Source organism: Leucopleurus acutus (genome assembly GCF_964270905.1).
Source record: "Leucopleurus acutus genome assembly, chromosome: 8".
NCBI classification, from domain to species: Eukaryota; Metazoa; Chordata; class Mammalia; order Artiodactyla; family Delphinidae; genus Leucopleurus; species Leucopleurus acutus.
This window is the reverse complement of record NC_139151.1, coordinates 104,783,419-104,796,953: the sequence shown is the minus strand read 5'-3', so window position 1 is coordinate 104,796,953 and position 13,535 is coordinate 104,783,419. Positions and strand designations below refer to the sequence as shown.

Sequence of the window (13,535 nt, the reverse complement as noted above, 5' to 3'; positions counted from 1 at the left end):
AAGAGCACACTCTGTGCGGTCACAGTGATAGAAAGTTCTAGAACAGCACAGCTAGTACACATAGATAGAAGTCAGGGCAGCACTGACCCGAGGAGGCTGGTGAGATTGACTAAACGCCTTTTGAGGGCTGGAAACTTCCCTACTTTGATCTGCATGGGAGCTACACAGGCTATGCTGATGCCTCTGTGTATGCACAAGTATCTGTGTGTAAAAATTCTCCAACTTGACTACTTTTTTTTTTTTTTTTTTGCGGTACGCGGGCCTCACTGTTGTGGCCTCTCCCGTTGCGGAGCACAGGCTCCAGACGTGCAGGCTCAGCGGCCATGGCTCACGGGCCTAGCCGCTCCGCGGCATGTGGGATCTTCCCGGACCGGGGCACGAACCCGCATCCCCTGCATCGGCAGGCGGACTCTCAACCACTGCGCCACCAGGGAAGCCCCTTGACTACTTTTTTGTACTTGACTGTATATATATGTCAATAAAAATTTTAAATATTGATAAAATAAAACCTTCTGCCTAGCAGTCTACTACAGTGGTTGAAACCAGGTTCTGGAGTCAGCCTGGGCCCCCTCGCTTCTCCCTTGACCAGCATGTGACCTTGGGAAAGCTATGTAAGCTTCTTGACTCTCAGTCTCCCCATCTGAAAAATGGGTATTTGGGGGGGGGGGCCATGCCGTGTGGCTTGTGGGATCTTAGTTCCCCAACCAGGGATCGAACCCAGGGCCACGGCAGTGAAAGCGCCAAGTTAACCACTGGACCACCAGGTAAGTCCCAAAATGGTTATGCGTAATAGTGCCCTCGTGGGTATCCATGATAATTAAATGTAATAAATTATGATAAAAAAACAATGAGGTTCGCGATATAATTGTGATAAATATTCAATGAGATCATGCGTGTAGAATGGTCAAAATGCCGGCACAAATTACGTGCTTGATAAAAACTACGTGCAGACGAACATTCCCCCTCTCCCCCCAAAAGAGGTCATCCTAATCTCCAGGATTTCTGAATATAGTACCTTACACGGCAAACGGGGCTTTGCAGGTGTGACTAAATTAAGGATTTTGAAATGGGGACACGATTCTGGATTATCCCAGTGCACCCAGTGCAAACACTAGCGTCCTTATAAGAGGGAGCAGGACAGTGAGAGAGAGGCTGGCGGAGGCTATACAGCTGGCTTTGAAGATGGAGGAAGGGCCACAAGTCAAGGATGCAGCCAGCCCCCAGATAATGGAAAAGGCAATGGATTCTCCTCTAGAGCCTCCAGATGGAAGGTAGCCCTGCCCACACCTTGCTTTCATTTGGGAACGCTGGTGCCATTCTCTCGCCAGCAGCAGAGGGCTTGTGAAACGAACCAGGGTCTGATCACATGACCCGCCGAGCAGTTACACGCAGAGCACACACCTGTGTGCACCTGCTGGGACTACTGCGGCAATACGCAGGCTCAGGGCCACATGAGGGAGGGAGAGCAGGTGCAGGGCCCGGTGACACTCGACAAGTTCTGTCCCTCCACCTGGGCATGGGTTTCTAAGTCTTCACTTGTCAAAGTGTGTGTGTTGTATGCATGCCTCACGTATGCTCTATTTCACAGTAAAAACGGTACCAGTGAAAACATATTGGTGACCTGGGGACATGCTCCTCCTGTACAGGAGTGGGAGAAAGCCAAATGAAAATCATATGTGGCACGATTTGAAATAATGTTTTCAAAATGATTTTTAAAAAGGAAAAAAGTGAAAAAAATCTTCAGAGATGAACAGTTAAAAATATTTGCTTAAAAAAATCAATCAAAAAAATTTTGAGACTGGAAAGAGATATGCCAACAGATGAATATACATTATTACTGACTGGCGAAATAATGGATAATTAAAATTTTTCTTCCTGTTTTTCTGCATTTTTAGAAATTTTCTAAGCTGATCATTTTATCATTAGAAAGAAGGTAGTTCTGAAATAAAGGTGCTCCCTGACTGCCTGTCACGCACACGCTGCCCGCCCCCACTCCACCCCGGGCCCTGGACTGGGACTCGCAGTGGACTTTTCCAACAACAACGATCATTAACTAAACACTCAGAGGGCAGTGACTGTGCTCCAGACTTGATGAGAAGTGCCTTCAGTTAATTCTCACAGTAGCAGCTGTAGGAGGAAGGGACCATCGGCATTAGAGAACCGAGGCACAGAAAGGTTAAGTCACCTGGCTCAAGTCACACAGCAAGTGGCAAGGCCAGGAATGCAACCAGGATGGCGGGGCCCCAGGTTCACACTCCATGCCCACTCGCGCCACGCCAGGCAACATTCCCACCTTTCCCTTGCCCGGGGCCTCCCCTGTTATTAACCAAGTGCTCCCTACACGTCTACGCCATTCAGTGGGAATACGGCTGAAAACGGCCTGACTGGACGCACACGACCACCCTCAATCTGCAGAGTCGAGGGGGTTTCCAGGGTTTTTGCTGCTTTTCCTCCCAGTGTGTCTTTACTCTGGGGTAATCAGGGAGCTTGGTTATTTCGGGCAACCACAGCTGTGCTGTGACTGGTTTCCCACCTGGCACCAGCCTCTTGTAATTCCCTGTGGGGCTGGGGGTGGCAGTCTCAAAGACACATTCAAGCCTTGCTCTTGGCCTCATACACCAGGACAGTCAGCATGCAGGGTGGGTGCAGCCCGCCGCAAGCAGAAACCAGGCCACTGAGCTTCTAGTCCTGGCTCTGCTCACACAGTACCTGGGGACAAGCCGTGCAGCCCACCTATGCCTCAGTTTCCTCATCTGTAAAATGGGCACAACCACACCCGCCACAGGTGGCGGCAGCAGCAGTGATTAGGAAGGAAGCCAAATTCTCTCGGTCGCACAGGGCAGCCCTGCCATGTGGTATCACCCAGGGGAGCTAATATAACCACCCCCTGCAAGAAGTCCAGAGTCATGTGATTTCCAGGCTCAAATCCTGCCCTCACCGCTGGGTGGCTTGGAGCGAGGGTTTCTTTGTTTTTGTTTTTAATCTAATCCCAGGTGTTGAGTGGTCCCAGAACAATGCCTAGCACCCAGCAGGTATTCAGGGTCAGATGGGGCTGTAGCACGTGGCCGTGGGGTCTGAGGGGCACTCTGTGACCTTACACAAGTCCCACGACCTCCGTGGGCCTCAGTTTCGCCATCAACGAAAACCTACGCTATGTGGTGTAGGGTCAGATTAGAATCCTGGCACGGGGCTGGCCGGGACCCGGCTCTCAGCTGGTGTGTAGGGAACAGCTGTCACTGGGGTCTCTATTGACACATCTACAGCGACAGCACCAGGGGCGGAAAGGGACAACCCTCAGGAGGGGGCGAGGCTGGGTCAGCACCCGGGGCCTGGCCGCACCTCCTGTGGGGCTTCGGCCTGGCGGGCCCAAGGGCACAGCGCCATGGGGGCTGAGCATGGCCAACGCCCAGGGCAGGGACGCCCCCTCGCAGCAGGACGCACCGGCCCTCACCCAGCATGTTGGATGACTCAATCATGTTGGTGTCCAGGTCCGTCCAGTAGAGACGCTGGTCGGCGTAGTCGATGGTGAGGTCGTTGGCCCGGCCCACCTTGTCCACCAGCGTCACGCAGTTGGTCCCGTCCATGAAGGCCCGCACGATCCTGGGCTTGCCGCCCCACTCGGTCCAGTAGATGTAGCTGGAAGACATGGGAGCAGGGCGGGGCAGGCTCAGGCACGGCCACCCTCACGGCAGGGCAGGGAGCACACCTGCCGCCATCTCCGCGGCTGTGCCGATGGCATCCCTGCAGGAAGCAGGGAAGAGGTGAGACCCTCGGAGGCCCCTCCACCCCACCATCCCTCTGGGAGCAGTCACAGAGCTACAACCTGCCTCCTGGGGTCCCACAGCAGCCCCCCTGCAGGCTAAGCCCTGATATTCCCATTCGGGTGCACAGACAGGGTGACCGTGCAACACGACATCCAGGCTGGGACACCTGTGTCAGGGACAAACGCTAACTAAGCTGGACAGGATGCCAGGGTGACCGGGATGGGCAGGAAGCACGTGGGCAAATCGGGGCGTACAGTCTCCTCTCCTTAAAGAAGGTAGAAAACAAGACGCTGAGGCCAACAGGCATCGTAGGGTCAGGACTCAAACTCAGCTCTGCCGTCTCCACCAACGGGTCCTCCCTCCTCTCTCTTCAGCAGTGGCTCCGGGGAAGGAATCCCCATTCCAGAATTGTGTACGTTTTACTGGTTCTTTCGCTAAAACCTGGACCTTTCTTTTTGTTCTGCCGAAATCTTCCGGGTTTGGAGCGCTCCCTACACACCACTGATGCTTTATGGGTTGAGCACTGAGCGCAGAGGAAGACTCCACCCTGGCCTCTCTGGCCCCAGGGCAGGGCCCCCAGGCTGCCTGACACATAAAATCATGTGCCTTGCAAGCTTGCAAGGTGGGTTTTAAACCGCCGCTAAGTGGCCAGCAAGAAGCAGGAGGGGAGAAGCCCAGGACAGGAGCCTAGAAAGGACTGCATGGGACTTCCTGGCCCAGCCCTGCTCTAACCAGTTATGTGACCTTCAGTAAATCACTGAGCTTCTCTGAGCCTCAGTTTCTGCATCTGTCAAATCACCCACCCCTTGCAGGGCCCCTGGATGCCCAGATGAGATGACCCCTCTGGGAGCGCCCAACGCGGTGCCTGATACAGAGGCTTCCCTTCCTGCCTGCTGCTCTGGGCCCCAGTGTCTCCTCTATGAAATGAACCAGATGACCTCCAAGGGTCCCGCCGGCCCCGGCCACCTCAAAGTTAGTAGCGGTCGTTACTGCTCCAACCGCAGAGTGCCAGGTGGGCAGCCGTCTGCCGCGGCCTCGGGCCATCAACGCACTGGCTGGTGTAGAGAGGTGACGGGGACACGCCTGCTGGACAAAAATGGTCCTTACCCTTTGGTGGGGTCCAGGGCCAGCGACCTCGGGTTGTCCAGATCCCTCCACACAAGGACCTGCCGGAACTGCCCGTCCAGCCGGGCCACTTCGATCCTATTGGTCCCGGTGTCCGCCCAATAGAGGTTCTTGCCCATCCAGTCGACGGCCATGCCTTCCGGGTAGTCGAGGCCAAACTCGATCACGTGCTCCACGGAGCTCCCGTTCATGAAGGCCCGGCTGATGGTCTGGGAGCAGGTGAGGAGGAAAGGGACACAGTTAGAAACCAGAGTTTCTGCAGATGTCTCCTGGAGCAACTACTGATCACACCTGGGACCAAATCACCAACCTTCGAGGTTTTATTCTTTTTATTTCTTTTATATTTTATTTTAAGTTTTTCCCAACTTTTGAGTTTTTGAAGGAACATTTGAAAAGCAGCAAAATACAACCTTTTTAGAAGAAACAATTTGGTAATATATATAAAATACATACTTCATTTAAAAATATGTAAAAATATTTTATGTAATAGTATATAATTATAAAAATATATCATTATATATAAGCTATGTTTTATATATATATATATATATATATATATATATATATATGTATCATGACCCTTCAAAATAGTTGTAACCTTAAAAAAAAAAATCACTGTATCCTTTCACCCAGTAATCTTCCTCCTGAAACTTTATCCATAGGAATGAAAACACAGAAGAGGCTTTACCCACAGAGATGCCTGTTCCTGTGGTATCATTTGGAGTCGGAAAATACTGGGAGAACATTTAAAATAAGGGAACGGGGCTTCCCTGGTGGCGCAGTGGTTGAGAGTCCGCCTGCCGATGCAGGGGACACGGGTTCGTGCCCCGGTCCGGGAAGATCCCACGTGCCGCGGAGCGGCTGGGCCCGTGAGCCATGGCCGCTGAGCCTGCGCGTCTGGAGCCTGTGCTCCGCAGCGGGAGAGGCCACAGCAGTGAGAGGCCCGCGTACCGCAAAATAAGAAAAATAAATAAAATAAGGGAACGGTTAAGTATGATAAGGAATATATGTGCACTGGAATATTTTACACGTTTAAAGAATTATGTTAAAGAGTTTGTAACAGGCTGATAAAATACCTGTTATAATGGGATGTGGAAAAAACCAGAATACAGAATTCTACGTAGCATATGATTGTGATTATGAGAAATACTAACATAGGGAAAAACTCAAAGGAAATACAGTAAAATGACATCAATGGCTGACTTGGGATGGTGGGGATGTAGGTGTTTTTATTTTCTTCTTTGTACTTTTCTGTATAATATACTTTTCTCTCTTTCTACAATGAACCCTGTGGCTCTTAAAATCAGAAAAATCTTTAAGACCCATGTAATACCAACAGTAGAATAAAAGATAGGCGATTAAACTGTTTGGGTTGTCCGGTGCTTTACAACAGGGGTCAGCAGACCTTTTCTGTAAATATTTCAGGTGTCACAGGACATGTGGATCCATCACAACCTAGTGGCACAAAAGCAGGTGCAGACGATCCATGAGCAAGTGACCCAATAAAACTTTATTGACAAAACACAGAGGCCAGCCCACGGACCAGTATGCCAAACCCTGCTTTAGAAGATGAAAGAGGCTTTCCTGTATTCATCCAGGATGTTTATGTTAGCACCCGGAACAAAGAAAGAGCTTGCTAAAAGTAAGTGGGCACTCGTGAGGGAGTGGGTGGGGTGAATCGAAAAATACACGGACACACAATCACTCTAGAAATGGCCACCTGTGTGTCCACTGGACCTGCTCATTGTAATCATTCCTGCTTATTTATTAACACAGGTTCACTAATGTTCTAATGGTGTGAATCGAGTTACAATAAATATTATAGTTCTTTTATTTTTTTTAATTTTTTATATTTATTTATTTTTTTGGCAGCACTGTGTACCTTGCGGGATCTTAGTTCCCCGACCAAGGATCGAACCTGTGCCCCCTGCAGTGGAAGTGCGCAGTCCTAACCACTGGACCACCAGGGAATTCCCTATAGTTCTTTAAAAAAAAAAAAACCCAAACTTTTTCTACAAGGGAATACTACTCAGCCATAAAAAAGAATGAAATGTTGCCATCTGCAACAACATGGATGGACTGGGAGGGTATTATGCTAAGTGCAATAATTCAGACAGAGAAAAACAAATACTGTACGATATCACTTATAGGTGCAACCCTAAAAAATACAACAAACTAGTGAATATAACAAAAAAAGAAGCAGATTCACAGATACAGCGGTTACCAGTGGGGAGAGGGAAAGGGGAGCGGCAACGTCACGGCAGGAGAGTAAGAGGTACAAACTATTAGCTATAAAATAAGCTACAAGGATATATTGTACAACACGGGGAACGTAGCCAGTATTTTATAATAACTATAAATGGAGTATAACCTTTAAAAATTGTGACTCACTCTATTGTGCACCTGTAACTTATATTGTACAGCAAGTAAACTTCAATTTTAACAAACCATTAAAAAAACAAGGGACTTCCCTGGTGGCGCAGTGGATGGGACTCCATGTTCCCAACACTGGGGGCCCGGGTTCGATCCCTGGTTGGGGAACTAGATCCCACATGCATGCCGCAACTAGGAGTTCGTATGCCACAACTAAGGAGCCCGCATGCCGCAACTAGGAGTTCATATGCCACAACTAAGGAGCCCACGTGCCGCAACTAAGGAGCCCATGTGCCACAACTGGGGAGCCCATGAGCTGCAGCTGAGGCGCCCGCCTGCCGCAACTAAGACCCCACACAAGCAAATAAATAAATTTTTTTTTTTAAAAAAAGGAAGAAAACCTTTTTTCAGCCTCTGAGGCGATACCATCACCAGGTGATGGTATCTTTCACGGGAAAGGTGCACAGGGAGGACGCCCAGCTGCCGTACCTTCAGGCTGACATCAGTCCAGTAGATGTGATGGTTGGACACGTCAAAGTCCAGGGCAGAGGCCTCCTTGACGCCCGTGAGCGGGATGGCCACGTCGTTGTTATTGGTGTCCAGGGAGATCCTGTGGATGGCGGCCCGGCTGGTGAACACGAGGAAGGCCTCGGGGACGATGCAGGTCTTCATGTCACTCAGAAGCTCCAGGCCGATGGGGCAGCCGCACTTGGCGGCGCGGGGCGTGAAGAAGCACAGGTGGCTGCAGCCCCCATTCCTGTCTGCACACGGGTTGGTCCCTGGACGGAAAGACACAGGCTCTAGACGCCAGAGGCCCAGCAAAGAGGGGGTGGGCAGTGGCTCCACGGTTGTACGAGGCTTCATTTCTGCCAGACGTCACACAGGGACAGCAGGTGGGTGGATGGAAACCCAGGGCCTCCCCAGGCACGGGGAAGGCACGTAACAACGGCTGGCTCTGGGCCCAGGGCATCTCCGCACTTGGACTCCTCCATCCTCATGGCGACCTGGGGACAATCGCACCCCCTGCCGCCCCCACCCCGCCGGGCCTGGACTCCCAGCCTGCTGACCGGACCGCAGCCCGAGACGCCACCCAGACAGTTCCTCCTCCCGTTTCCGGCACTCTCGGTGCCCTCGAACTCAGATGCACCCAGGACGGCCAAAGGCGCCTCCTTCTTATTGCAGCAGACTGTACTTAGCATTCGTGTATTTTTGGCCAGGCCGTTAGTCTCACTCATCTGCTGCAGTGCTGTTAAAATTGGCTTTAATTTAGTGTTAAGTATTTCAGCTAGAAAAAGAATCCTCTCCCCCATCTTTCCCAGTAAATCCCTACATGAGAGAGAGAGAAAGAGGGAGGGAGGGGTCCAATTTCTCAACTTTAAATCACACCCAATGGATACATCATGTTTCTTATCTCTAGGGTTTTCTTTTTTATTTTTCAGACACTCACTAACCGGGGGACCTCACGTTCCACAGTGGATGAGGAACGTGTTTTCAAAGGCACTGGTAAACTAAGTGTGTTGATTCCATCGCCTTGTCTCAGGAGTGCAGGTTGTGACTAAAGGCCTCTCCCGGAGACCAAGATGCACTAGATCCCCCCAGGGTCTCCGCCCACGGCCTCCCCTCCAGGCCTCTGCTCAGCTGTCCCTTCTGCCGGGCAAACCCTGACCCCCACCTGCTCCCTAACTTCCAAGCTCAAGTGCCCTCCCTCGTATTTTAAAGCCAGGCATCCCTCTAACCTCAACTGTAGTCACCAGCCTGGCAGCAGAGCTAACTAAGGGGTGTCTCACCCACTAGACTCAAGGGCAAGCACTGGGGCCTCTCTGGTCCTTCCTCCCTCCCTCCCTCCAGCAAAGGGTTGCTGAGTGTCTCTGATGTGTAGGTGCAGTGCTAGGTGCAGGGCCCCAGCTGGGGACAGGGTCCCTGTCGCCACAGAGCCCACAGTCCCGTTCCCCCATCTGTCCTCCCACCAGTGTAGCCTGTAGACCTGGGAATCATATTTATAAAGAGGCAAATCCTTGTGTTAAGGGAGCTTTCTGCAGATCCTGGTGTGTGCTTGAGGGTCCAGGCTGTCACACTGGACAACAATCACAGCTCAGCCCAGCCACGAGGTCAAGGCAGACCCAGGCATGAGTCCTGAGCTCGGCCACCCATTAGCTACACGGCTTTGCCACCCTCTCCCCAGCGCAAATAGGGCCACATCGTAATTCACGTAGAGGGCTGCTCTGGGCACTACGGCGCTTAGCCACAGCCTCGCACACAGCAGGCGCTCCGCAAGTGTTAGCCATCGTGAGAACAATTACTGCCAGCAGTGCCCAGTCACCATGCCTGGTCGATACCCCACCCCCATGCCACTGGTCATGGACCAATATTCTCACCATCTCCTGTGCTGTCCAGCCCCAGAGTGGTGCCCCAGCCGGTCACTTACACCCCCAGCTTTGGCCTCCAACTGGGCTGCCTGTGGACCAAAAGGGCAGCCACGAGCCTGTGGCACGGCTGACCCACGGCAGGAGGCTGACCCGACTCACCGACGGCCTTGGCCACATTCACAGCCTTGAGCCCCATCAGGTCGGGCAGCTGGTCGATGATGACGTCCCGGCTCGCCTTGACCTTGTGCACGCGCTCGATGCTGCGCCGCTGCCAGTCGGTCCAGTAGATGAAGTCCCCCAGCAGCGTGAACCCGAAAATGTGTGGGAGCTTGTCCTCCAGGAGCGTCCGCCTCTTTGTCCCATCGATGTTGATCACCTGCAGGATGGCAGACGTAGGGCTGAACCAGCCTCGGGCCTGAACTGCCTGGAACAGGACGGGCCCCAGCAGCGTCTGCGCCTGGCGAGGCCACCTAACAAAGCCACGGCTCACTGGGGCAGCTGGATGAGTGATGTTTTCAGTGATGGGGCCATTCAGGGCTCTTCCCCACTGCCTCCCCTACCTGGGGGTGGATGCTGGGCTGACAGGGGCAGGCAAGACAAACAGGTGTCCTCTCTCTCGCCATTGCTGATCGACTGGCAGTAGCTGCCTGGAATACCAAGGTGTGGGTCTCCGACCCGGGATGGGCTCATTGATTAGTAATGTCTGCCAAGATGTAGAACGGGGAGGCACCAGTTCACACCCTTGACGCGGAGCTCGGTTCCAAAAGGCTGGACAGCCAACGTACTGCAAGCCCTGGGCAAAGCCTCCCGCTTGTCTGTGGACTAATTTCTTGCTCAGTCAGCACCAGGGGAACTCTGAGGACGCTGCTGGGTCTGAGTCTGAGCCTACAGCTCTAAGCTGCTTTCCAACACCAGACACACTAGTGGCTGTTTACTCTGAGATGTAAAAGCGAAATCTTTTTCTTGAAGAGTCAGCACTGATTAAAAGCATCAACCGCAAAAGCCACAGAGGAGAAAACTACTATCAAACATAAAAACGCCTTAACCAACTGAAACACACAATCAGGATAAGATGTGGTTGTGATGACAGATGACCCTGTAGGAGCTGATGTGAAAAAGAAGATAAAAATGTAACATCCAAACTCTCCTGGCTCTCAAGCCAGGATGAAAGAGACATGATGAATTAAAGGCAAGTCTCAACAGGTCTCCTGCAGCCGGATTATACTTCCAGCTCATCAGAAAGGCTACAAACCTTCAGGTTTGCAGGTGGCAGACACATAAGACAGATCGGGTGTGTGCTGAGCAGAAAAGACTTTGGTCCTCTGTTGTTGGACAGCACAGGACAAAACCGCTGGCCCAACCAGGAGTGGCAGGCAGCTCTGGGTCCTACAGCCAGGGGTCCCACCCCAGCTCTGCCCCACAGCCAAGTCCCTCTGCATCCCACATGGACCTCAACCTCTCCACCTGTAACTGAGGGTAGCAGCTAAACTCACCCTGGAGGGACCTCCCTGGTGGTCCAGCGGTTAAGACTCCACGTTCCCAACGCAGGGGCCCTGGGTTTGATCCCTGGTCAGGGAACTAGATCCCACATGCCTCAACTAAGAGCCCGCAAGCCACAACTAAAAATCCCGCATGCCACCATGAAGATTCCGCGTGTTGCAACTAAGACCCAGTGCAGTCAAATAAATAAATGAATATTAAAACATAAATAAAGTCACCCTGGGAACTTAACCAAAGAACAGTGGCTGGGCCCCAACCTGGGGCAATTACACCAAACTGGAAGGCCAGGTACGAGTCCTGAAAGCAGCTCCCCACAGGTGGCTCCAATGAGCAGCCCAGATGAGAACACCGGACGGGACCACGTCCTGTACCACGAGCTGGAGTGTAGACCTTGGGCTGTAGGATCTCCGTGCGGAGCTCTGGGCACCAGGCCTGGCCCACTGGTTAGCCATACAGGGCAGGTGATAGATTACCAGCAGGTGCTGGTTCCGGCTTCGGCCCCACAAGAGGAAGGCAACATGAAGGCGATGAACACACGCTTTGCACAGAACTCAGACGTGGGGAGGGTTCTCGCCTGGGATTCCCGCCGAGGAGGTGCACAGCAAGAGGAAGAGTGTCTCTAACAACACACAGCCCGTGAGAGGCAGGGCTCAAATCCCTGCTCCTTCCTTGACACAGAATAACCCGGGCTGGGCGCTGGGGGCGGGGGCGGGGGCGGGCAGAATGGTAGAGGTAGGACATGATCGCTATAAAGAGAACATCCACATCTGGAAAATAAAGACTCCACCTTTTATAAAGCAAAACGTCAACAGCATCTCTTGAAGAGATTTTTCTCATCCTTCTCTATGTCCATATTTTCTTTATTTCCTTTAACAGCTCAATTCCAGACATAAATAAGTGCATGTTCTATTGACTGAGGGGAGGAAGTACATGTTCCCCAGCTTAGGAAGGATGAAAGTGAGCCCGCAGAGGACAAGGGGCCAGATGGGGGGGGCGGGGAGACAGCCGCTGGCCAGCAGCAATCCCTCCCCCAACCTCTGTCCCCACACACACCCTCGCCCCACCCTCTGGTTGCCCAGAACAAAGTGAGGAGGGTGTGAGCTGCTCCCCCCCGGGCTGGGCTGGCGGCACCCACCGCAAGGACAGAACCTCGGCTCTGGGCTGGCAGGGCCTCCCTCTGCCTCGGAAGCCCCTCCCTCACCCCATCCCACTTTGAACGATTACAGACCCCATGAAACACCTCTCAGGCCCTCCAACTTGGGAGGACAACAAGACTCTAACACTTGAGAAAATAAATGGTCCCAAAGCGGCCTTTTTACGGCAGCTTTCAACACACCTTGACCAAATCCAACACATCTGTAGAAGTAACTCTGCTGGACCAGGCCTTTCCCAAATCCTGGAGCAGACAAGTAGGACCTGTGTACAGGGAGCACACGTGTCAACCCGCCCGTCCCCAGGCTCCCTCTGGGGCCAACTCGGGGGCCTCCTTTCCTGGGCCCTGAGCGGAGCCCAGAAAGAACAGAATCGAATCTGGGCCGCCTGATAACATGGGAGCCGGGAGAGAGCACAGGAGGCGGATTGCCGGGGACAGGGGCTGGCAAGCTGCTTCTGAAAAGGATCGTAAATACCTTCAGCTTTGAGGCCATAAGGTCCCTGGCGCGATAAAGCAGCCACCGAGCGTGCCTAAAACAAGCGCGAGTGTGTTCCAATAAAACTTTATTTGTGCAAACAACAAAAATTAAAAACAAAAAACCTGGAAGTTCATGTTCATATAATTTTCACATGGCACGAGATACCATTCTTTTGATTGTTTTCAATCACTTAAAAATGTAGCGAATTCCCTGGCAATCCAGTGGTTAGGACTCTGCGTTTTCACTGCCGAGGACCTGGGTTCAATCCCTGGTCAGAGAACTCAGATCCCACATGCTGTGCAGTGCCCCAAAAAAAAAAAAAAAGTGTAAAAACCACCGTGCGTTTGAAAGTGGCACAAACATAGTCATTCTGGCCTCCGGTCCACAGGTTTCAACCCCTGCTCAAGAAGTTCCCCTGCCCTTGATTTTCAGGAGAGGAAACTAGATACCTCCAGGAAGTTATGTCAAAATGGTCAAGCCAGATGTCGAAGGCGCCCGAGTGCCAGCCAGCCTTGCTGTCCGACCTTCTGGCCTCCGCCCTCCTGTGCTCGGCTGACTCCACACACCAAGCCCAGGTCTGGAGTGGGGTAGAGGCAGGGCAAGCAGAGCACACACCCATCCCCTGACCAGCTCATCACACGACCCGCAGATCAACAGCTGCGTGATGCGCAGAAGGGTGGGCAGACCCCAGAGAAGCCCGCCCTCGGCTGTACTCCAAGAGGCAGAACCCACAGCTGCGGGGTCTGCACGGCCACCCACAAAACAGTAGACCCCCA

At 52.5% G+C, this 13,535-nt stretch overlaps 1 protein-coding gene across 3 annotated transcripts in view; it reads right to left on the bottom strand.

The window, feature by feature from the left end:
* The window catches only part of LRP5 (LDL receptor related protein 5), a 109,098-nt gene that overhangs the window by 29,589 nt on the left and 65,974 nt on the right, over window positions 1-13,535 (bottom strand). For all 3 annotated transcript variants that reach the window (XM_082845372.1, XM_082845373.1, XM_082845374.1), the window contains exons 8-11: window positions 9,788-10,004; window positions 7,752-8,041; window positions 4,872-5,098; window positions 3,452-3,636 (exon numbers count right to left, since the gene is read on the bottom strand). In XM_082845372.1, coding sequence (XP_082701498.1) covers window positions 3,452-3,636; window positions 4,872-5,098; window positions 7,752-8,041; window positions 9,788-10,004 — 919 coding nt within the window. The remainder of the gene's footprint in view (window positions 1-3,451; window positions 3,637-4,871; window positions 5,099-7,751; window positions 8,042-9,787; window positions 10,005-13,535) is intronic.